The sequence below is a fragment of the Castor canadensis genome, chromosome 11, assembly GCF_047511655.1.
Source record: "Castor canadensis chromosome 11, mCasCan1.hap1v2, whole genome shotgun sequence".
Taxonomy (NCBI): Eukaryota; Metazoa; Chordata; class Mammalia; order Rodentia; family Castoridae; genus Castor; species Castor canadensis.
The window spans coordinates 84,924,892-84,951,239 of NC_133396.1; the positions used below are offsets into that span (position 1 = coordinate 84,924,892).

The 26,348-nt window shown below is 36.4% G+C and overlaps 1 protein-coding gene, 1 non-coding gene and 1 pseudogene across 7 annotated transcripts in view; 1 reads left to right on the plus strand and 2 right to left on the minus strand.

The window, feature by feature from the left end:
* The window catches only part of Rasal2 (RAS protein activator like 2), a 330,973-nt gene that overhangs the window by 230,587 nt on the left and 74,038 nt on the right, over window positions 1-26,348 (minus strand). Inside the window, exon 1 of one of the 6 annotated variants that reach the window (XM_074047354.1) lies at window positions 57-2,759. The exons of 4 other annotated variants lie outside the window; for them this stretch is intronic. In XM_074047354.1, coding sequence (XP_073903455.1) covers window positions 57-648 — 592 coding nt within the window. In that variant the 5' untranslated portion in view covers window positions 649-2,759. Of the gene's footprint in view, window positions 1-56; window positions 2,760-26,348 lie in introns of those variants that run through there. One more of the 6 variants, XM_074047355.1, reaches the window with a different exon arrangement.
* LOC141414394 (U8 small nucleolar RNA) lies at window positions 4,042-4,174 on the plus strand. The gene has a single exon (XR_012439433.1). It is a non-coding gene; the product is annotated as a U8 small nucleolar RNA (small nucleolar RNA).
* Window positions 5,644-14,491, minus strand: LOC141413860 (tubulin epsilon chain pseudogene; annotated as a pseudogene).

The following is a 26,348-nucleotide window of genomic DNA, read 5'->3' on the forward strand; positions in this document are numbered from 1 at the left end:
TTCAATAATAATTAAATCTGAACCATCCTCCCCGCCCCCTTATTCACATAATATACCTTCTTCTAGTGGCTCATTGGTTGTTTCTCCTTTTAGACTCAGCATCCTGGAGAATCCATTGGAAAGAGTAGAGAAAATGCCACGGAAGAAATATCCCTGTTGTTCGGAGTCCACTGACCCCACTGAAGTCGGCCATGGTCTACCAAACCTGATTCTGCAGCGGGGTTCTGGTTCTGAAATAGATCTGGTGAATGGAGCTCGAAGTGACTGGGTGTTGACCAGGTTCAGCTTCTTTGATGTTCCAGGGATCTCATTAACAGAAGCAGCATTATTACTGACCACCTCTGGCTTGACTTTTTGCTGTAGTTCATCCAGGTCTCCTTTATTATTTTGCAATCTCTCCCCTTTGTTCCCTTTCTTCCTAAAGTCAGGATGTTTTTGCCACCTATAAGCGCCCAGTGGCTTTTCTAGATTGGAGAAAGCACAATGACTTCTTTTCCTCTTGCTTTTTACTGAACTACACCATGGAGAAATCTTTAAACTTGTTCCTATCTCTGAACTTGCATAAGCAGGTTCTGACAAAGATCTTCGATAGTTTGGAGGACAAGGTGATGCTTGTTTCTTAAAGATGCTTATCTTCCACGACTCCATTTTTTAACAACTTCTCTAAACTTCAAGCTTCCTCTACTCTGCATTTGAACCACACTTGTCCGTGCAGTCCAAAACATTTGACTGCTTAGGCAGCTTTCTCTGTGTGGCTTTGAACCACAGCAGATGTTGCTGTTTAAGAGCTGGTGTCGTATTATTACCCCATTTTCCCAGATCTCAAAAATTTCAGCAGCACCTAAAAAACTCTTGCCTGAAACAAATTATCTCCAGAGTAGAGAGAGAAAGAAAAGTTTTCCAAAGGATTTTCTTGCTTCTTGTAGCAGGTAATGTTTCTGTCCTAAGTTTTCAGGAAATGATTTTTAAAAATATGAAGTGAAATAAAAGTGACGAAAAACCACAAGCACCTTTGTGGACCAACAGTAATTAAATGTTCACCATGCAAATGACAATGGGTTAAAAATAGATTGTGAAAGTAAGTACTTAAGCTGACATCCACACTTTCCGGAAGAAGAAAAGACAGAAAGAAAAAAAAAAAAAAAAAACTTGTCTGAAAGCCTTTCTTGGCGTGAAAACTCTTTTGGAAAAGTTTTAAAAGTTCACATTTCAGAAATTTAATTTTAAGAAAATCAATGCTATTTATACTATAATCTCTCTCAAAAGTTATTATTGTCTTTTAGCCAACAGATAAAACCATCCACTATTTTATTTGAGCTAATACTGCAAAAGAAGGGAAAGAAAGAAAGCCAAAACTTAAGGCCATTCTATGTGTAAATATACTACAGAGAATTTTTTTTTTTTAAAAAGCACAAATGAGTAAGAACAGCAGGGAAGAGGATATTTACTATAAATGATAGGAAAGAAAAAGGGAAACTGAACCCAGGCCCTCACACAGGCTAGGCAAACATTATACTGCTGAGATATAGCCCAAGCCCCTAAAAAGGGAAAATCTTGAGGCAAGCTCTTGTGGCAACTGGAAACACAGGAACGGACATACTTAAATAATTCCTACAAGGGGAAAGTTTGCTACACAAATCTAATTGGAAGAAGTTGGCTGGAAAAATACTCCCTATCTGTTTAACCAAAAAATTCCTTTATTCCTCTTTTGCTTCTCACAACATTTTCAAAAGAGCTGACTACTTGAAATTTTCTTAAAGCAAGTACCTTATATTGAACCAAGATCAACAGTGCCAAGTTTTTGGCCACTCATATTTTTTTCAACTGTCTACTCATAAACCCATGAAAACAGGGGTTTCAAATGGAAAGCATGACAGACTTAAGACCACCAATAAAAAGAAATAAAGCAGAGCAATCAAAGTTACCATGTGAGTTGTATAAAAAATTATTTCATCCGGCAAGCTAAAAACTACCCATTTATTTATAAAATGTATACAATGAAAAACACTTCTCATACTGTCTTTTTCTTATTATAGCAGGAAAAGTAAAGAAATTTAACCTATCTGTTCCTTACAATATATTAAAATGTTCTATTATCAACAAAGCAATAATATATTCATTTGTCTATTTAGTCTCTAAATTTACACATTTATAAAATAAAGAAATAGTGATGTACTTGGCTTTCTATCAAACTAGAGGATCTAGCCAGGCATGGTGGTGCACTTCTATAATCCCAGCTGTCAGGAGCTGAAGTAGGAGGATCTCTAATTCAAGGCCATTCTGGATTACATTGCAAGACCCCACAGCAAAAAACAACAAACAAACAACAAAAAAAAATCTAGAGGATCTTACAATCATAAAAATTCCCTTTTAAAAGACACTTAGAAGCTGGACACCAGTTGTGCACAACTGTAATCCTAGCTGCTTGGACGGCTGCAATTGGGAAGATTGTGGGGAACCAAGGTTCTAGGCTAACCTGGGAAAAAGCTGAGTGCGGGGTGCATGCCTACCATTCCAGTGCAAGTGTGCAATAAGAGGATAGCAGCCCAGGACAGCCAGGGAATAAAATGAGACCTTATCTCCAAAATAACCAGAGCAAAAAGGGCAGGAGGTGTGCCTCAAGCAATAAAGCACCTGCTTAGCAAGTGCAAAGCCCTAAGTTCAAACAACAGTACTGACAAAAAAAGAGACACAAATGTGAATTTATATAAAGAAATAATAAACTTTATTTATGACACATTATATCATTCACAAAAATGTGTTATAGAAAACAGACTGACATGGAACACTACAAATCTGGTGGAAAAAATTTAAAAATGAGATTTTTGTGACTTGAGGGTAGGCAAAGATGTCTTAGGACACAGAAAGCAATAACTGTGATAGAAAAACCAATACTACATATTGTGGGACCAGCCTGGACCATAATCCTTCTATTTACGCTTCCCACCTAACTAGGATGACAGGTGCATACCACATGCCCAGTTTGTATTGGTTGAGATGTCGGTCTCAGGAACTTTTTGCTCAGGCTGGCCTCAAATCACAATCCTCCCAATAGCTACCTCCTGGGTAGCTAGGATTACAGGTATGAGCCACTGCACCTAACCTTCTCCCTCTTTTTAAAAACAATTTTAATGGGTTTCATTACTCCATTTTCATACATGCATAAGAAGTATTTCAATCATTGAATACCATTATTGAAACAAATTGATGTTATATTGATCTTGATACAATGAACAGTAAAGGATACAACATCACTTGTAATTCCAGAAAAAAAACTAATTTAAAATACCCCACATAACCTACAACTAATCATGAGCAATGTGAGAGGATGCCTAATTATAAGGCATTCCAAAGGCTTCAAGGGTAGCTTAGCAGTAGGGCTCTCATCCAGCATGTGCAAGGTCCTGAGTTTGATTTACAGTACTGCCCACACACACACAAAGCAGTCTATAAAAATAACTCCTTAACTTCAAAAACACCAAGATCAGGAGAAACAATGGAGCTGTTTCACTTTAAAGGAGACTAAAGACAGATGATTAAAAGCAATGCATGATTTTGTACTTCATCTAGAATGGGAAAAAAGTAGCTACAAAAAACAGTATAAGGAAAATTAATAAAATTTGAATATATATTGTGGATAGATAATATAATCATCATCAACATGTAAAAATCCTTATTTTAGGGGACAACAGCTAGAGGGTGAGAGAGTAGCATTGCCGACTATTATTCCTCATGGATATACCCCAATAAACAGCAATTCTCTCACCTAACTCCCTGCAGGAGTTAAGACAGTGACTGCTGGCAGGAAAGTAGTTTTAATTCCATTGTACAGCCTTAAATAATCTATGAGACATTCCTAACTAAATGGACAAGGAAGACTGGAACCCCTAATCAAAACCTTGGCCCTAGATGTGTAAATCCCAGCATTAGAAAAAACAAAACAAAAACAAATGCCATGAAAAAAGCAAACCAATAATGTTTCCTTGAAAGCCAACACCACCACAATAAAGAACTTAAGTGACAGTGAAGAAGAACTCTCAATCGTCAGGTGGGATAATCTTTACCTGTTCCTCCTTTTGGAGGGCAGATAGAACATGATGATTGGAGTTCGCATGAAACATGATTAGCGTCTGCATAACCAGGACTTACAACACCCTGGTTGCTCCTATCTGATTAAAAAAGAAGAAGAAGAACTCTCAAATGATGAATCAAAAAAAAAAAAGTCAAGAATAATCAATGATATTAAAAAGATATATAAGTAATAGAATGAATTCAAAGAGGATACAAATAACTAACTTACTAAAAGAAAATTCAAATGAACAGCTGAATGAAATTAAAAAGATAATGCAAAATATGAAAGAGGAATTCACTAAAACTAAAGATATCATGAAAAAAATAAAACTGAAGTCTTAGAAGTAAAAAGTTCATTATCCCAAATAAAAACATCAATCAAAAGTCTTGCTAAAAGACCACAGCAGATTAGAAATAAACTATCAGAGATTGCAGAAAAGGTAGAGGAGTTAGATCAATCAAAGACAATGAAAAAAATCTCAGAAAACATGAATGGAACAAGACATCTGGGACACCATCAAAAATCCAAACCTACACATCAGGGGTACAGGTATACAAACGAAAGGCATAGATACCTTATTCAATAACATAGTGGCAGAGAACTTCCTCAGTCTCAAAGACAATAACATAATAGCAGAAAACTTCCTCAATCTCAAGGAAGAGAGGGACATCCAGGTGCAGGAGGCTTTCAGAACACAAAACAGGCAGGATCAGAAGAGAAACACCTCCAGACATATTATAGTTAAGACACTAAATGCACAGAAGAAAGAAAGAATATTGAAAGCTGTAAAAGAGAAATGACAAGTCACATATAAAGGCAAATCCATCAGAATACCAGCAGATTTCTCAACAGAAACTCTAAATGCAAGGAGGCCATACAATAATACATCTCAAGCCCTGCAAGAAAACAACTGTCAACCTACCTCAGACTATTCAGCAAAATTATCCTTTATAATTGAACAGAGAGGGTGAAGGAGGGCAAAAATGGTCGATGAGCTTGTATGAAAATAGAACAATGAAAGGTGGCAGAGTGGTTCAAGTAGTACAGCGCCTGCCTAGCAAGCATGAGGCCTTGAGTTCAAGCCTGCACCACAAAAAAAAAAACACAAAAGAACAGAACAATGAAACCTGCTGAAATTATTTTAAGGAAGGGGGGGGGATGAGAGAGAATGACGAAAGAGGTGAATGTAATCAGGGAACACTGTAAATATACATGGAAATCTTACAATGAAACCCCTGTACAACCAATATATACTAACAAAAATGTTTTTTTAAATCCTCATTTTAATAATTTTACTGTGCTTATGTCAAAGAATGTTCTCATTCTTAAGAAATATACACAGAAAATGGGTTGGGGTGTGGCTTGAGTAGTAGAGTATTTGCCTAGCGTGTGCAAGACCCTGGGTTCATTCACAAGTGTGTGTGTGTTTATTTTAATATAAATATATTTTATACTATATATATATATATACACATTATATGTGTATACACATTATATGTGTATATATATATATATATACACATATATATATATATATGTGTGTGTATATATATATATATATACACATATGGAGAGAGAGAGAGAGAGAGAGAATTATTTATGGATAAAAAGCCAGAATGTTTCCAAGCTGCTTTCAAATGATTCAGGAAAGAAACTGCATAAATTCAGATAACATATGATAAAGTAAATGGGCCAAAATGTAAACAATTATTAAATGTAGACAAAGGGAATATAAGAGTTTCTTGCACTCTTACAAATTTTCTATAGGTTTGGAATTACATTAAAATAAAACATCACACAAGTAAATTTTTAAAAAAATTTCACAACTTCCTTTGAGCTTACAATTTACATACTTTTATTAATAATATTATACTACCCCCTACTGAGAACTATCTTCTGAGTATTGTAACAAAATATCTATTTTCACAGTTTTTATAAAGGAAAGAAGTTGACCAAGATCACCTTATTACAATAGCTCAGCGAAAAACTAAACTAAGGCTACAATTTTGAGATATGTTACAGAGTAGAAATAGAATTTGAGTCCTGAAATCAATATTGTGAAATTCAGAGACTAAATATTAAGTGAGAAAACAGTCTTACACACAAAACAGGTAAGTACAGGTGAGAATAATTATGGTACTTTCTAAACTCATCTGCTGAATTCTTTTGAAACTCTACCACAATTGTTCTTATCAAAAGCTTCCCTAATTGAGGAATGTGGAACTAGGAAAATAGTAAATTATAGAAAAAGAAATCAAGTGAAATCAAAAAGCAGAAAACTTCAGTGAGGAAGTAATAGACTATGTAGGCACAAAGTATTTAAATAAAGGAGAACATTCTGCTCTCTCACAGTTGGCTAAAGTTTGATTTGAACAAGTGCTCAAAATTACCTTCTTTCATAATGAAAGCCTGATACCATTTATGTTAGTTATGTTTCCAAGCTTCATCTGTAATCTGAACTTAAAATAACAAGTTGGCATACTTCAATTTCTGCATTTCTGAAATATATATAATGAATTTGTTAATTTTAAATAAAATGCTAAAACTAGAAACAATGAAACCAGTACCACCAAATTACTACATTATGAATCCTAGTACAGGTGTACATGGTGGCACATACTTGTATTCCCTGCTACCTGGGAGGTGAAAATTGTGAGAATAACAGTTTAAGGCCAATCCATATAAAAAGCTAGTAAGACACCACCTCAACAAAAAAGCCAGGCATAGTGGAACACATCTGTAATACCAGTTACACAGGAAGCACAGGTAAGAAAATCATAGTCCAAGGCTGGAACCAAGCTAAAAGTGAAAGAATCTAAATAAAGCAAAAAGTGCTGTGGCTCAAATGGTAGAGTGTTTGCCTAACAAGCATGAGGCCCTGAGTTCAAACCCAATAATTCCCCTGCAAAAAGGAATCCTACTTTTAAAATTGGCAGCTGGAGTGTCAGAACAGGAGAATCTCTGCTACTGCCAATAGCAACTAATTACTTTCACATTTCTTAATAGTAATTTGCAATATTTAAAGCATAGCTTTAAAAATCATTCTGGCTGCTTTGTCAAAATAACATTTGTAGTCTCTGAAGTGCTTTAGTACCACAGTCATATTCCAAATGAAATTGTTATTGAGCACCTTTCATGTGCAGGCACTGTACGAGGACCTAAGGAACAAAAAGAACAGGACAGACTGTCACTACCTTCATGGAAGTTTCAGTTATTAGGAAAGGCTTACATTAGGAAGGGAAATCAGGTGTTAGGGAAGTATGCAGCAATGAGATTTTTATGAAGTCTAAAGTGTAAAGGATGGAACCAATTCCTTTCGAAATTCATCTATAATGAATTTGGCTATAACATGACACGCATTCCTAAAAACCACCACACTAAGCAAAATTGCACAATAAAATCACGGTTTAAGAGGAAGATGGAATTTGGGGAACAACACTTAGAAACTACCACACTGACAAGTTTAAAAAGACAGGGCACTAACAAAAGCTGTAGCACTATTTCATATGCCAATGGTTGAAAGATACATTAATATTGAATAAATGTGGCTAGTACCCTTAAAAACAAAACAAACCCCTGAAGTTTGCTTGTGGAAGTAGGCATCAAAGAAGTTACAGACTTTAAAAATTATCAATAGGGAAGTAATTAAATAAATCATAGTACAAATCTATAAAAAAGGAAACATGTATTTATACATGGCACAAAAACACACAACTTTTTAAAGTGATTATCTATGGAGAGGACAGTTGAGAAACCACCTTAGATGTTCAGCAATAATTTTTAAGCATAAGTAATAACAAGAAGACTTAAAGAGATAAATTTATATGAAAAGAGGTTCAAGAAGTAAGATAGAAGAGCAAAACAGCCAGGCGCTGGTGGCTCACCCCTGAAATCCTAGCTTCTTAGGAGGCAGAAATCAGAAGGCTCACCCTAGCCCTGGGCAAATGGTTCACAAGACTCTATCTCGAAAATACCAACGCAAAAAGGGCTGGTGGAGTGGCTCAAGTGGTAGAGCATCTGCCTAGCAAGCCCTGAGTTTAAAGCCCTAGTACCACAAAAAAAAAAGACATACCATAAAAAGTAGAGCATGCCCTGCTTGTGCTGAAGATAATCACTTACATGTTGCTATGTACACATGGAATAATATGCACCAAGAGAACATTTGTGATTTTCCCCTTTTAGGGGAGACTTATGAGAGATTTTCAGTATTATCAGTTACTGTAATATATAACCCTAACCTATGGATTTGGATAAGAGAGAAATGGAGAACCATACAACTCATCACACAGCAATCTTAACCAAGTCTTTCCCAGTATAAATAATCCACCAAAGGACAGAGAGAAGGAAATTCTCTGTAATTACCAAGTAAACAGCAAAAAACAAAAAAAAAAACCAAACACAAGTATATACTAATTTCCACTTTAGGATTCCAAAGCCTGCTTACATTAGCATTTTCCAACCACAAAACACATTTGAGAAATTCAGGCTTAAATAGCACAGCTATGATATTGTCTTATTGTGTTATTCTACTTATTGTGTTACTCTAGTATTATTTAGTACAGATGCTACAGCTATTTCTAAAGTTTAAAACTGGATGTGAATTTTTCGTTATAATGTCTTTATGGATTTATTTCCACTAAGGAAAGCAAGTAGAGATGAAAAGGCAAAAGTTGAGCTTTCTCAGTTTACAAATAGTCTGCCACCATTTTCTGTCTTATGACACACTTTGTCTATACAGAAATTTTATCATATATTTCCCAGATGATCTTTCATATTAAAAGACAGGAGCTATACTACAATTAATGAAGAAAGTTCTAGAATTCTGTTACCAGAACAAGGGAGTACATACCTCTTATATCAACATATAAAAAGCTTTAAAAATACGATTCATTTCTATTAAAGAGAAGATTATCTTTAAAAATACAAAATCTTTGTTTATACAAAGCTAAGTAATTAATAACAAAACATCCCCTTCCCATCTACTATCACGAGAGCACATCTGCTTCCCGATGGAACACTTCCTGTGGCAAGAACTACCTCCTTTCTAAGTATTAGAACTAAAAGGCACACCTGACAAGTACACAACAGCCTCTCATTTAAGAGACAAAGATATCTGAAGGGCCAAATGTTTTTTAAAAGATGGGTGTTGGAATCAATGACTTTATAAGAAAACATTTGTAAATAAAAACAACACACAACAACCAGATGACTCCTAATCCCACAATTAGTGCTTTATTTTAATTTAAATATATATAGTGTTGCCCCACCTCTAATCACATCTTCTTTTTCTCCTCTGAAGTTCATTCTTTTCTATCCAGTATCTGAGTGTTGGGAGGTTTTCAAAGCTGGTTCTTTGCACCCTCTGTCTATATTCTCACCATGCATATCATCATTTCCAATTACCACACCTACTGATACTACCAGTTCAGACCTTGTCCCCTTTGAGCACTGTATCCATATATTAAATTTAGCATTTTCTGGCCATCTCAAATTCAAATGTATAAATCTAACCATTTTAGAAAAAAAATTAAATCTTTTTTTTTAATCTGATGTTATACTGGGCACAATACCTTACACCTGTAATCCCAGCTACTCAGAAGACAGAAATCAGGACGATTGCAGTTTGAAGCCTGCCTGGGTGGATAGTTCACAAGACCTTATTTCAAAAATACACAACACAAAACAGAGCTGGTGGAGTGGTTCAAGTGACATAGTGCCTGCCTAGCAAGTATGAGGCCCTCAGTTCAAACCTCAGTACCACGAAAAAAAAAAAAAATTGGTCATATCTCAGTCTTCCTTATCCTAATAAATGGCACCACATTCATCCAGCTATACAAGTCCTAAATGTTAAGTCAGTTAGGTCATCTTCCTTTCTTACCACTTAATATACAATACTGAAATTTTATTGAGTTCCCCTCCTAGGTATTATATAATCTATCTACTTCTTACCACCTCCTCTAACCACTCCACCATCATCTCTGACCTGCATTACTCAGACCCCTAAATTCATCTACATACATCTGCCATGGCCACCTGCAACCCATTTCTCCTATTTGAGTCAGAGTATCTTCAAGTGGGTGAGGGTACATGCCTTAATCCCAACTGCTTGGGAGGGAGGAGGATCATTTGAGCTCATGAGCTTGAGACCAGCCTGTGCTACACAGAGAGATACTGGCTCAAAAAATAACTAAAATAATAAAATAAGTAACAAAATTTTATTTTTAAGAATAATCTTCAAAATACAAAATAACTTCTTCTTGTTTAAAGCCTTTCAATGGCTTCCCACTACTTTTATGACCAATATAAAATTCCTTATTATATAGCCTATCTATTCCACATTTCATGCTCCCTCTTAAAGACACACTTGAATCCTTTCACTCCTTTATTCTTGTTCCTCTCTTTTCTACATTGGCCTCTTGCTCATACTGATCCCAGTATAAGGAAGGTACAGCATGTTCCCTCCCTCATTATCATGCTTCAGATTACAGTTCAAGCGTTACATTCTGAGAGAAGTCTTTCCTGACCAGGACAACTCTGCCTGTTATAGGACTTTATAACCACATGCACCTCTCTAACACAGCTTTAGCTGTAATTGTACATTTGGTTGTGAAATTATTAATCAATGCCTGTTCTACCCACAAGGCTATAATCTCTATGCTTTCATTCTTCATTCTTCTTTCATTCTCCATGGTGTCCCCAGTGCTTGGCAAATAGTAAGCAAACAAAAAATATTTGTTAATTAATAAAAAGATCTAAACTAAAACTAACTTCAGAGTAGAAGGGTCCGTGAGCACCTATTTAACATTATTTCTGATTCCCTAAATACCGCATCAAAATATAGTTCATAAGAATGGAGGCAGCAATCAAATATACTTCAGGGAATTGTTTTCCCTGCACCAAGTTCTTTTTTGTTATTGTTTCTTAAATAAGTTTTTGGAAAAAAACCCTGAAAATATGGCAAACAAGCATATGAAAAGATGCTTTAGATAATGTATCATTAAGGAATCATATATATCTAAGTATGAGGTTATAAATATAGCAAACTATTGGAGAGCTCCGTGCTCTTAATTTTCACAAACTGAAGTGAAGTTAGAACTTCACTAATTTCACACACTGATATCAACAAATTGTGATCAAACAGAAACCACTCTTCAAGACAAAATACTTCCTGACAATATGAAAAACAAACTGGGCTTTCTAAGTCACAAAAATGCTGAAACAGAAAGGTGATGAAAAACAGTGTGAAGTTGGGAAAAAGTAACGATAATATTGCTTTGGTTCTTTGTCACACAACTATGCTTAGCCTAGGTACGTTCTGCACAGGCATGCTCTTTGTGCCATCCAGTTTGGTTGTACTCCTGAATGAGTGCTGACAAAGATGACACAGCTTCCATGAAGCAGCTTTCCTCCATCCCTTCAACTTGTACATAGTGATGGAGGTGAGCCTTTTTCTTATAGAGCCTCATGAACCTTTCTCTTAGATCTATGAAGGTAGGCTTTACACATGTTATTTGCTAAAGCTAATAATGAATGTGAGTGACCCACAAGTGGCACTGAACACAGGTTGGTCTTCCAGCCTTCTTGATTCCAGGAGACAAACTGCAGAGCAGGTTTTAATCTTTCAATATTTCTGCGGAGATCTGAAATTTGTACATTGCCTCTCACCATGAGGGCGCAAGCAAGGTACAGACTATGTTTGGGGTCTCCTCGAATTAGCTGGTGATCTTTACTAAAGGCACCTGAAAACATCTGATCCAACCTTGGAGGAGGAATGTTAATATCTGCCAGTGTATACAGAGGTGTCAGGCTTGACACAATATAATGAAGTTGAGGAAAAGGAACTAAATTCATGCTGATTTCATTAAGGTCCATATTAAGTGACCCTTCAAACCTTGCAGAGCTTGCTAGGTTGAGTAGCAAATTTGCCACAATGTTCATTGCATCAAAGGGCTTCTTGTGCCATTTTCTGAAAGCCTCAGCATTTGAAGTAACCAGACTCTTTGGCTTCACAATTGTACCCAACTTTCCAGAATTCACCATCAGGTCAATTTTGCTGATGATGTCAAATAAAGATTGATTGTTAATGGGCAGCACACAGTCTGCATGCTCATTAAATTCCTTCATTGCCAAGATGCTATTGTAAGGTGAGGTTATGATATCATCCTCAGCAGAAGGATAAATTGAAGTCACAAATCTGTGTACTTCTGGGAATTCATCTTCAAGCACCTTTAAAAGAAATGTACCAAGTCCAGATCCTGTTCCTCCTCCCATGGAGTGGATTATAAAGAAACACTGCAAGCAATTGCAGTGCTCTGCCGACTTTCTGAGTTTCTCTAAAATCTGTTCTTGGTAAAGACTGCCAAAAACTTTGTGATCCACAGCCCAATTATTTCCTGAGCCAGAAATATCAGTTATTAGCTGCTTGCTATCAAACACATCTCTCAAAGGTCGCTGGAGAATTTCATTTACTACCCCTTCTTCCATGTCAGTCAAGACGGCTCGGGCTTTTAAAGAACGTATCTTTCCCCTAGAAATGCTGCCACCATCACCAACCACTCTGGTATCCACATTCCTAAAGAAGCTGCTTATTGCCTCATCATAAATTCCTTTCTGGTTGACTGCGGCGTGCTCCCTCAGCACCAGGTCCCAGAAGCAACAGCCGATCTGGTTCCCGCACTGGCCGACCTGCACGACCACCGACTGGGTCATTTTACCAGGTGGACACCCCTGGGAATCTGCAAGCCGCTGCCGCCCTGGCATTCATCCGCGGCGGCGCTCTAGGACAGGGAGGCTGTAAGTCACGCTGCTGCTTCAAGTCACGGCCATCACTAAGCACTTCTCAGGGTCCAGGCTCAAGAGGGGAGGGGTGACCATCAAAAGGCCGGTCTGAGTTTGCTTTAATTATCTTAACATTATGATACGATTTCTGGTTCCACTAACTTTCCTACAAATGACATTTTTTTCTTTATGGCTGAATTATACTCACCTGTGTACATATGCCACCTTTCCTCTAACCATTTATCTACTGACTAACATCTATGCTGATTCCACAACTGGGCTATTATGAATAGTGCCATGATGAACATGGGTGTGTAGATACCTCTATCATACGCTGACTTTGATTCCCTGAGGTATATATCCAGCAGTAGTACAGCTGGATCATATGATATTTCTATTTTTAATTTTTTGAGAAACCTCCATATTGATTATTGACTTTCATAGCGGCTGCATTAATCTACAATCTCACCAATAGTCTCCTTTTCCAATATCCTTACCATCATTTTGTGTTTTCCTGATGATTGCCATTCTGACTAGGGTGAGATGGAATCTCAATGTAGTTTTACTTTGCATTTCCCCAAGGCTAAAGACGGTGAACATTTTTCATTTATTTATTGGCCATTTGTATTTCTTTTGAAAAGCATTAAGTTTACTTAGACAATTAACTGAATCACCTGTTCTTTCAATGTTGGTATTTTGGGAGATTCTTTATTTTTCCTGGATATTAATCTTCTGTTAGATGAACAGCTAGGAAAGATTGTTTTCCTATTCTGTGGGCTGTCTCCTTGGCTGTACAGAAGTTTTTAATCAGATGCAATCCTAATTATCACTGTTTCCTGAGCTATTAGAGCCTTATTCAAAAGTCATTGCCTATGCCTAAATTTTGAGGTGCTTTCCGATCTTCTCTTGTTTCAAAATTCAAGATCTTATATCAAGGTCTTTGATCCATTTTGAGTTGATTGTGTACAGAGTAGACATAGGGATGTAGTTTCAATCTTCTACATGTGGATATCCACTTTGCCCAGCACTATTTGTTAAAGAGGCCATCTTTTCTCCAATACATGCTTTTGATACCTTTGCTGAGAATAAGATGCAATAACCAAGTAGGTTTAATTCTAAGTGCTCTATTCTATTCTACTGGGTTCTATGTTTATTTTTGTGCCAGTAGCATGTTGTGTTTGTTACTATGGCTCTGAAGCATAGCTAGGAATGGGGAATGATGATACCTCCAGCATCACCAGTATTGCTTTGGCTACTCAGGGAATTTTGTGCTTCCATATGAATTTTAGAAGTTTTTTTCTATTTGTGTGAAGAATGTCACTGGAATTGGAAAGGGGGGTATGGAATAAATCTGTAGATTGTTTTTGGTGGTACGGGCATTTTCACAATATTAATTATGCCAGTTCAGGAACATGGGAAGTTTTTCCATCATCTAGTACTTTCTTCAATTTCTTCCCTCAGTATTTTATAGATTTCACGGCAGAGGCCTTTTACCTCTTTAGTTAAGTTTATTCCTAGGATCTTTTTATGGTTTGTTTTGTTATTTGGGTTTTTTGGGGGGTGTTATTTGGGGGTTTTTACGGTACTGGGGTTTGAACTCAATGTTCCACTGATTGTTCAAAAGCATATTTTTTTTTCTTTATTGTTTTATTATTCATTTGTGCATACAAGGCTTGGGTCATTTCTCCCCCCTGCCCCCACCCCCTCCCTTACCACCCACTCCGCCCCCTCCCTCTCAGCCCCCATACCCTCAATACCCGGCAGAAACTATTTTGCCCTTATCTCTAATTTTGTTGAAGAGAGAGTATAAGCAATAATAGGAAGGAACAAGGGTTTTTCTGGTTGAGATAAAGATAGCTATACAGGGAGTTGACTCGCATTGATTTCCTGTGCGTGTGTGTTACCTTCTAGGTTAATTCTTTTCGATCTAACCTTTTCTCTAGTTCCTGGTCCCCTTTTCCTATTGGCCTCAGTTGCTTTTAAGGTATCTGCTTTAGTTTCTCTGCGTTAAGGGCAACAAATGCTAGCTAATTTTTTAGGTGTCTTACCTATCCTCACCCCTTCCTTGTGTGCTCTTGCTTTTATCATGTGCTCAAAGTCCAATCCCATTGTTGTGTTTGCCCTTGATCTAATGTCCACATATGAGGGAGAACATACGATTTTTGGTCTTTTGGGCCAGGCTAACCTCACTCAGAATGATGTTCTCCAATTCCATCCATTTACCAGCGAATGATAACATTTCGTTCTTCTTCATGGCTGCATAAAATTCCATCGTGTATAGATACCACATTTTCTTAATCCATTTGTCAGTGGTGGGGCATCTTGGCCGTTTCCATAACTTGGCTATTGTGAATAGTGCCCCAATAAACATGGGTGTGCAGGTGCCTCTGGAGTAACCTGTGTCACAGTCTTTTGGGTATATCCCCAAGAGTGGTATTGCTGGATCAAATGGTAGATCAATGTCCAGCTTTTTAAGTAGCCTCCATATTTTTTTTCCAGAGTGGTTGTACTAGTTTACATTCCCACCAACAGTGTAAGAGGGTTCCTTTTTCCCCGCATCTTTGCCAACACCTGTTGTTGGTGGTGTTGCTAATGATGGCTATTCTAACAGGGGTGAGGTGGAATCTTAGTGTGGTTTTAATTTGCATTTCCTTTATTGCTAGAGATGGTGAGCATTTTTTCATGTGTTTTTTGGTCATTAGAATTTCTTCTTTTGAGAAAGTTCTGTTTAGTTCACTTGCTCATTTCTTTATTGGTTCATTAGTTTTGGGAGAATTTAGTTTATTAAGTTCCCTATATATTCTGGTTATCAGTCTGTTGTCTGATGTGTAGCTGGCAAATATTTTCTCCCACTCTGTGGGTGTTCTCTTCAGTTTAGAGACCACATCTTTTGATGAACAGAAGCTTTTTAGTTTTATGAGGTCCCATTTATCTATGCTATCTCTTAGTTGCTGTGCTGCTGGGGTTTCATTGAGAAAGTTCTTACCTATACCTACTAACTCCAGAGTATTTCCTACTCTTTCCTGTATCAACTTTAGAGTTTGTGGTCTGATATTAAGATCCTTGATCCATTCTGAGTTAATCTTGGTATAGGGTGAAACACATGGATCTAGTGAAACTAGAAATTGACACCTTACCAGAGAAAAAATGTTTATTTTTTTATGTTATGTTTATTTATTTACATAATAAATAACGCAGAGAAACTAAAGCAGATACCTTAAAAGCAACTGAGGCCAATAGGAAAAGGGGACCAGGAACTACAGAAAAGGTTAGATCAAAAAGAATTAACCTAGAAGGTAACACACACGCACAGGAAATTAATGTGAGTCAACTCCCTGTAGAGCTATCCTTATCTCAACCAGCAAAAACCCTTGTTCCTTCCTATTACTGCTTATACTCTCTCTACAACAAAATTAGAAATAAGGGCAAAATAGTTTCTGCTGGGTATTGAGGGGGTGGGGGAGGGGGAGGGAGGGGGCAGCGTGGGTGGTAAGGGAGGGAGTGGGGGCAGGGGGGAGAATGACCCAAGCCTTGTATGCACATATGAGTAATAAAATAAAAAAAAAAGATGATATTCTCCAGTTCCATCCACTTGCCAGCAAATGACAAAATTTCATTCTTCTTTGTGGCTGAATAAAATTCTATTGTAAATAAATACCACATTTTCTTAATCCATTCATCAGTAGTGGGACATCTTGGCTGTTTCCATAGCTTAGCTAGTGTGAATAGTGCAGCAATAAACATGGCGTGCAGGTGCCTTTATTATAACCTTACATTCCTTTGGGTATATTCCTAGAAGCTGAACTGCTGGATCAAATGGTAGTTCTATTTTTAGTTTTTTGAGGATCCTCCATACCGTTTTCTACAGTGGTTGTACTAGCTTTACATTCCCACCAGCAGTGAATAAGGGTTCATTTTCCCCCACATCCTCACCAACATTTGTTGTTGTGTTTTTAACAGGAGTGAGATGGAATCTTAATGAGGCTTTAATTTGCATTTCTTTTATGGCTAGGGATGGTGAGCATTTCTTCATGAGTTTTTTAGCCATGTGAACTTCTTCCTTTGAAAAAGCTCTGTTCCATTCATTTGCCCATTTATTCATTGTGTCACTGAATATTTAGGGAGGTTAGTTTTTTGAGCTTCCTGCATATTCTGGTTATCAAACCCTTGTCAGATGTATAGCTGGCAAGATTTTTTTCCCCAATCTGTGGACAGCTTCTTCAATTTAGAGACCATTTCTTTTCTTGTGCAGAAGCTTTTTAATTTCATCCTTTCAATCCTCTTAGTTGTTGAGCCATTTGAGTTCTATTTAGGAAGTCACTGCCTATGCCTCTTAGTTGCAGTGTATTCCTGCTCTTTCCTGCACTAGCTTCAAAGTTTCAGGTCTTAACCTACTTTGAGTTGATACTTGTATTGGGTGAAAGACATGGATCTACTTTCAGTTTTCTGCCTGCAGATACCCTGCTTTCCCAGCAACATTTGTTGAAAAGGCTGTCTTCTCTCCATCTTATGTTTTTGGCACCTTTGTCAAAAATCAGGTGAGCATAGCTGCGTGGATTGATATCTGGGTCTTCTATTCTGTTTCACTGGTCTTCATGTCTGTTTTTGTGTCAGTACCATCCTGTTTGTACTGCTATGGCTCTGTAGTATAGTTTGAAATCACATACTGTGATACCTCCAACATTGTTCTTTTTGCACCCTATTGCCTTGGCTACCCAAGGTCTTCTATGCTTCCAAGTGAACTTTAGGGTTGATTTTTCAATCTCTGTGATGAATGCCATTGGAATTTGATGGAAAAAGCATTGAACATGTAGATTACTTTTAGTAATATATCCATTTTCACTATGTTGATTCTACCAATCCATAAACATGGGAGATCTTTCCATTTTCTGTTTTCAATTTCTTTCTTTGGTGGTTCATAGTTTTCCTTGCAGTTTATAAGTCCTGCATTCTTTAAGTTGAAATATTTACAAAGGTTCAGGCAAGGCTAAGTTTTGGCTGAACTAAGGTACAGTTTCTCTTACTGGGTTGGAGGTGCAGCTTAGTAGCAGAACACCCACCTAACACACTCAAGGCTCTGGGCCTGATTCCCAGAACCACTCTGAAAAAAAAGGAAACAAACTAGTAACAACTGCAACAGATAAACCACATTCCAAAAAACAGCAATAACTAATTAAAAACAATTCCCGCTACATCAATAACAATACAAGAGTGAAGGTGAAAAATAATTTAAAATGAACTAAAAACATACTAATTAATGAAGATAAGAATAAAAACTAGAAAAAAATACTAAAAGAAAAAATTAAAGGATTGAGAAAAAAGAGAAAATCCAATCAAGGATTAAGAAAAAGACAGAAGAAAAACTTTTTAAAAGGATAAAGATGATAAAGAGAAAAATGATCCAATTAAGGATTTGTGTGTGTGTGTGAAGCTCCTTTGAACAATGACTATGCATTTAAAAATGCAAGGACAGAATTATAAAACAGGTCCTATAAGGGTGGCTATAGGAGGGGAGGGAGGGGGGAAGGTGAATGGAGGAGATAAAGGATGGTGAATATGGTTAATGTAGTTTATATACTTATATGAAATAGAACAATGAGACCTGTTGCAATAGTTTTAAGTAGGAGGGAGGAGCATGTGGGGAGAGATGGTAGGGGAAAACATAACCAAGGTACACTATAATCCAGAAATGTCACAATGAATCCCCCATGTACAACTATTATATATTCTAACAAAAATGCTTTAGAAAAAAATGTGTTAAGAAAAAGATTTTTTTAAGGGGCAGAGTAGGAAAGAGAGGAAGAAAGAAGAGATTAAAAAATAAATGTTAGAAGAAATGAAAGGGAGGTGCAAATTCAAACCAAACAGGTATACACAAAAGAGTCTTAAAAACATATAGGTTTCCTTTTCACTGAGGAGGTAAAATATATGGGCAGAAATGAAAGTTCTCAACTATGCAACAGATCTTCTTTCTGTGACTTCTTTAGCTATGCTCCTTTTGGAGAGACCACAGGCTGCGTGCTGTTTGCCTTTTTCTTTCCTTTATACTACTGCTCGCCTAGTTTGTAGGCAAAGCCAACTGTAACAAGATTTCTACCAGTAGAAATTTTCACTCTGGTTTTATTTTGTCTGGGGACTACTATGGCAGTGCTGATATCGGTCACTCTGCCACAGATCCAGATCTCCAGCACTTTCCTCAATGTCTACTTAGGGGTGAGAAACACTCAACAGGGTAGCTCCTTTGCAGTTGCTTTGATTCTGTAACCTGGAGAATCACTGGGTGCTTCTAATTCATCATCTTAGAGTCCTCTGACTAAACAATCTACTGAACAATCTAGCAATTGCTTTCCCTGGTGTTCACCCAAACTAGCTGAAAATTTATGTCCACAAAAAACCTCCTCATGAATGTTTAAATCTCTTCATTGATAATGCTAAAACACAGAAACCAAGATGTCCTTCAGTAGGGGAATGGACTAATGCATACATCCACACAACAGAATATTATTTGTCACTATAAGGAAATGACCTATCAAGCCAACAAAAGGCTCTAAAGAACTTTAAATTCATATTGCTAAGTGAAAGAAGTCAATCTGAAAAGGCTCTATACTGCAATTCCTACTATATAACATTTTGAAAAAGACAAAACTCTGGAGACAGTGAAAAGATCAATGGTTGCCAAGGGATAGGATTAGGGTACTGGGGGTAGCACAGTATGAATAGGAAAAGCAGAGGATTTTTAGGGCAGTGAAAATACTCTGCATGATACTATAATGATAGACATAGTTTATACATTTGTATAAACCCACAGAATACATAATACAAACAGTATACCTTATGTAAACTATGCACTTTGGATAATGATGTGTTAGTATAGCTTCATTCATTTTTATATGTGTATTACTCTTTTTTATATATATAAAATTTTTATTAGTATATACTCATTATACAAGGGAGGATTCAAAGTGACAATTCCAATCAGACTTTATATTGTACATTATTTACATTTCCCCCATCGTCTCTCCCCCTCAACCCTTTACCCACCTCACCCAAAGCAATTGCAAGAGGTTTTGTAGTTCTGTTTCATATATTACTCTTTAGTAAGATGTTGATTACTGGGAGAGACTGTGGTGAGTGAATAGAGGGTATATGAGAATTCCTTGATTTTCCACTCATTTCTTCTGTCAAATTTAATACTGCTGTACAAAAAATCTTTTTTAAAAACTAAGATTACCACTTCTTACTTGTTAATCTATGGTTTCAACAGAACTCAAGACACATGGCCACAGTTAATGACAAGAGAGGCTGAGTAATGAAGCCCATCTGTATGGGCAGAGTGAACAAACAAACAGGTTTGATGAGCACCAGTCTGTCACATTTGAATACTGGCTCTGCTACATACCATTTGAGTTACTTAATATTTGAACTTAAGTTCAAACAAAATTCTATTTATGACAGGAACAACAGTGCCAAATGAGAGGGGAGGGTTAATACACCTTAGCCTTTGCTACAACCAGAAGTTTTACTTTTTATGTTTTCGGTTATGTGTATGTTGTGGTGCTGAGGATTCAGTTATATATTGTTGTGGTGGGCCTTGTGCATGCTAGGGATGTGCTCTACCTTTGAACTACAACTCAACCCTGAGGTTTTACCTTTAACTGTTGCATACTGACCTTCCACATGAGATAACATTTGAAAGGTAAGTTTTGCAGTACAGCTACAATGGAGTTTAAAAACATCTGGATTAAAGCAACAGCGAAGTTGTCATTACAGAAAAAATAAGACAAATACAAATTCATGACCCAAATAGTGAATATGTCCTGTTTAATATGCTATCTGCTTGAATGTGAGGTAACTTTACTAGATTATAAGCCTCATGGCCTTTATTAGGTGTAGGACAATGGCATCTATTCTGTGAACTACATCTTGGCTGCTCAAAAGGTGTCTGATTTTACTTTCTGGCTTAGCTTTCAAGTGTTTTCTACAACTTAGTTAAGTGACATTTCCAAATATTTCTAATCCATTCAGCTATGAGTTCATTAATAGATTAATCCACTGATGAAGTTAGAGCCCTCATGATTCAATCACCTCTCAAAAGCCCATCAGCTGGCAAACAAACCTTTAACACACAAGAATTTGAGGGGACATTTTCAAATTCTTTTTTGAAGGCTTCATACTTGCTAGGTGGACACTTTATTACTTGAGCCATTCCGCCAGCTTTGAGAGACATTTTTAGATTCAAAGCATATTGAATGATCTGATTATGAGGTTTTTATATGTATTCATTCATTTGTGAAGGATCACTTCAATGTTTCACTTTATACATTCTTTTCCAAAATGTAGACCATCTCTACATGTACTACAATATAGTAAGTCTAGATGAAGGGACCGCAGAAACTACTGTACCTCTCAGTTTTATAGTTCATTGTGAATATTAAGTGAGAAAGCATTAAAAACCACTAAGCAGACTCTAACATTCATTCGATGACCTTGACAGTCATTTTTTTTAAACAAGATCTATTGCTTTTTTGTAATGGAGTTGACTGGAGACAAACGGCAATTCATTTTATATAACCTCAGTGACCTCAGTTTGGGAAAACAGATGTGGAGGCAAATAACTACTACATGGTTAGTTAGTCCAAAAATGTAAGTACATACAGAATAAAATGAGGCCAAATGAAAACTGAAGTATGCTTTGCACACTATGAGGAGGTAGGAGTATACATGAAGAAAGCTCTACAGAAAAAAATCATGAAAGTTTTCCCAGGTTCTAGCTTACTAGGGGTTTTCAGGTCAAGGAACAGAAAAAGATAAAAAGACATAAAGCAGCATGATACATTTCAGGCACTGATAAAGAGTCTGGAATATATGGAGAGGCAATGAGAGCCAATACCATCACAGAAGAAGACAGGAATTGTGAGTCTCTTCAATGCTAAAGAATTTGGACATCATCTTATAATAAGAAGCTGCTGAAAAAGTTTAAATAGGCTAGTAATGTGATCATGTATTGGCTCTTTTTGCCAATAGTCAGGAAATTAGATTGGCAAGGGATAAGGGAGGGAAGCCAGCTAGAATATCATCAAAATGAAATGGTGAGAACTCACACTAAGAGAGTAGACAGTGAGTGATCCCATGGCTGGCTACAAGACATCAAAGATTTAATCTATCAAACAACTAACCAGATAGTGAGGAATGATCTCGCTAAGACAATAATGCAGAGAACTGAATTAACCTAACCTTAGGACATTTCCTGCTTGGGAGCTTTTGTTACCAGAAGAGGTTCTCAGAAACTAAACTGTGTTGTTAATAGGCACAAGTGGGTAATGTGATAAAAGTCAGACACTGGACCTGACATGGTTGGAAAATCAGTTACCAATCCCTGGCCCTTTAGCCCACTTTGGACTGAGGCTCCAAAGAGCTGCAGACTAGGACTAAAGATGAATCACAAGTAAATGAAATCAGTAAAAACCTACCTTCAAGTCTTCTAGGCAATTCATGAAGTATCTCATCTTGAAACTGGATTATAGTTATTCTAGATTACTCGAGTCCCTGCTGTTTGACTGGAGCAAACAAAATCTTGTTAAGAGAAATATAATATTCCACCCTAAAATTATTTCTACAAAAAAATTTCAAAGAAGTCCACCGGTCTTCAGGCTACAGGTATTTCAGAATTCAGAAAATTTCAGATTTTAGAAAAATAAAAGGATGCACACACCATATATTTATGTCATATCACAATGGGCTACAGGACACCTATTATCAATCTGAAACAAAGTGTAATGAACATTCACGCCAAGTAGAATAAGACTAAATAGCTTGTGTCAACAATGAATCATGATAAAACTTTTAGTTGTCTTAACTTTTTCAATTTTGAAATTATAGAAAAGAAACTGTAATTCTGAATAATGTTGAGGACACAAAGATAAGTAACCATATGAGGAGGCAAAAAATCATGAGCATTAATAAATAAAACCAACAGGTAACAAAAACAGAACAAATTAGCAGATATAGAAACAAATATACCATGTGCTTGAATTTCAAAATCTAAGTAATTACATGATTATAATAAAATGGCAATAAAAACCAAATTTGAAAAGATGGCAGAAAGCTGTAAATTATTACATATAAACTTATATTCTACAAATTATATTTTTACATAAATATATCATAAGTTTATGTACTGTAAATTAAAAGTATGAATATGTAAGCAGTTGGTGAACAAGTACAAATCTAAAATGATCTAATGGTAAGAAAGTAGAGATGTCAACATAGTTGTGTTTTCTTTGTTTTAAACAAAGTTGATGACATTAAAAATAAAAAGTACCCTGACTCATGACCACTTTTGGCTTTTAATTAAAGCACTCGGGAAAGGAAGCCACTTTATGATAAATTCTCTAAGGTTTGGTATGGCCTGTTAATTCACAGAGCTATCTATTTTACCGCTAACATTTTTAAAAAGTTCAACAGTACACAGATAACAGGAAATACATTGTATATAACTGCTTAACAAAGCAGCAGTCAAGACAAGCCTGATGGCTCATGCCTGTAATACTAGCACTTGGGAGACTGAAGCAGGAGGATCACAAGTTTGAGGTCAGTCTGGGCTACATAGCAGACATGGAAATAAATAAATAAATAAATAAATAAATAAATAAATAAATAAATAAATAAATCACAAGCTATATTTAGCCTTATTAATAATATTAGTAATTCCAGTTTTCTTTTCACTTTTTATCATGGACACATGGCAGATCCTAATTATGTTCAAGGAATGAATCTGGAAGCCCTTATACTTCCTCTGATTATGAAATACCAGTATATATCACTTTCTGGAGAAAGCAAAGGATAAATTACAACTGGATTTAAAATGGCAAATAATTCACCTTTAACTTCATAAGTATTTTATACATCTGTTGATAAAACTCATGAAACAATTTTATAAGTTGCTTTTTAATTTTTTTTAGTGGTATTGCCGTTTGAACTCAAGGCTTTGCACCTGTCTAGCTCTGTTGTTTGAACCACACCCCCAACTCATTCTGCTTTAGGGTTATGTTTTAGCTTCGGTTTCAGGTTTATGCCCAGGACTGGCCTTGACTAAGATCCTCCTATCAGTGGCCACCCACATAGCTGGAACACAGGCATATACTACCATGCCCAGATTGAGATGGGGTCTCATAAACTTTTTGCCTGAGCTCACTTCTACCTGCAAGCCTCCTGACCTTCATCTCTTGAGTAGCTGGGATTATAGAAGTAAGCCACTGAAACTGGTAAACGCAGTAATTTTTAACCATTATATACTTAACTCACATCAAACATTTTGAAAAGATGACTTAAAATTAGTTGTTCAAAGGTACTTAATTAAATAGTAAATATTTAACAACTTTTTACTATGGGGAAAATACTACATTGCCTGCTGACAAACTGGAAGTGGTCTGGATTGCAGGGTACAATATAAGCTTATTTAAAATGAGAAAAAGATGAAATCTAGCTGGTCCCAACCACATATGTCTACTTGACTGTCCTTGGGCAAGTCATTTAGTATCACTTGGCCTTACATTTTCGTTTGTTTGTTTTTGGCAGTACCAGAGTTTGAACTTAGGACTAGGCAAGTGTTCTACCACTTGAGCCATACCCTTACCCATTTATGCTTTAGTTATTTTTCAGATAGGGTCTTTCATTTTTGCCCAGGGCTAACCTTAGACCAAAATCCTCCTTACCTATGCCTCCCATAAAGTTGGGATTACACTGTGCACCACTATGTCCAGCTTGTTTGTTGAGATGAGGTCTTGCTAACCCCTTGCTTGGGCTGGCCTCAAGCTGCAATCCTCCTAATCTCCACCATCTGAGCAGCTGCATGTACAAGTGTGTGCCACCATTCCTGGCCCTTCACTTAGCCTTACTTTATCTCAAAAAATGGGACTATAATGAAAGTGTATTCTGTATATATATGTGGGCCAAGTAGACAGGGAACAAAAATTGAGTTAGATTTTAAAGTAAATGAGTAAAGCAAAAATTGCATATACAATGTTCCCTTCATATCTGTGGATTCCACATCTGAGGATTCAAACAACCAAGCAAGAAAAATGAAGCTAGACCCATAATGGTTCCATCTGTAAGTCATTTATATAGCAAGTACAGTAAGTATACAGAAAAATATGCATAAGTCAAATGCAAACACTATACCATCTTATATAAGAGACTTGAGCACTGAAGAATTTTGGTTACCCTCAGAGGGCCTGGAAATAATCCCCCCTGAATACTATGGACAGCAGTCAAAATCACCCTTGCAAATTCTTAAATCATTCAAATGATAGATTTGAAATGAGAGGTACCATCTCTTAAAGGATTCCACACAACTATTTTTATTTTTCATCATTTGAACAAAGCAGGTTGAAAAGCCCAAATAGTAGGTTAGACATACTAAACTAAAAATAGATACATTTAAACCTTAAAAGCATATTCTTTGTGTCAAGTGACTATAGTAAATTTGTTTATGTCTTGTGTATGTATAAAGCAATGTAAGTTCTTAGGTAGAGGAAACAGAAAAAGCAAGTGATTCTCAGAGAAGTCGTTTAAATCCAGGTAGGAAAGTAACATATCAGCTATCTATGCTAGCTGCTAATAAGAGAGCAGAGAAGTATAAATGTAAAGAAAGAAACTTAAAGAAACAAAAGAAAAATTTCAAAGAAATAAAGGTTAAAGAATTTTCTAACAAAGTTTTTCAAAACATTTCATTAAACCATGCCCTAGATTTTAATAGTGCTGATTAATTTTTATTCCTTTCAATAGAAAAGCACTCATTACACACAAAAGTAATTTGTTTTACTGTTATAAAGATTTTTCAATGAATAAACTTCTAATCAGAAAAAAAAAAGAGCAGAAAAGAGGTATTACTTGTTAACTTTCATTGTGGTCTTTAACATTTGTTTAATAATATGATCTGTGCTTACCCTATGAACTATTTTTAAAGAGCATTAAGCCTCTGGCAGATGGGGTTAAAATATATTAAAACATTACTATCTATGTTTATAAAGGTGAATACAAGTAATTGCCAAGTAAATCCAAACTGATCCGTCACAGAACTACCTAAAATTGCTGGAGTGTAGTCCCTCAAATGTGATTTCATTACTTTCTATTAAGCTTACAGAAATTTAACCCTATACAGAGTCTTTATTCCTTTAAAACAAAATAATTTCCCTGATTCTCCAGATGTGACTCAGTCTGGCTATGTCTATCTGCCCTCTGCCAGGGCTCAGCTCCTCTGTGGGAACGGAAAATGTGCACATACTCAAGAAGTGATGCAAGACATGAACTTTCCGCAAAGGCAGAGCCTGCATCCTAGGCTTTCAAACATCTGTATTCTTTCTTCCTTCTCCCAAACAAGTCACTAGGAGATGGAATGCAAGGAAAACCGTGCAGCCTCAAGATGGGGAAGTACTACAAATTATACATTCATTTACCTACTCAGATTCACATTAAAGGCAGAAAACTGTAGGCCTCT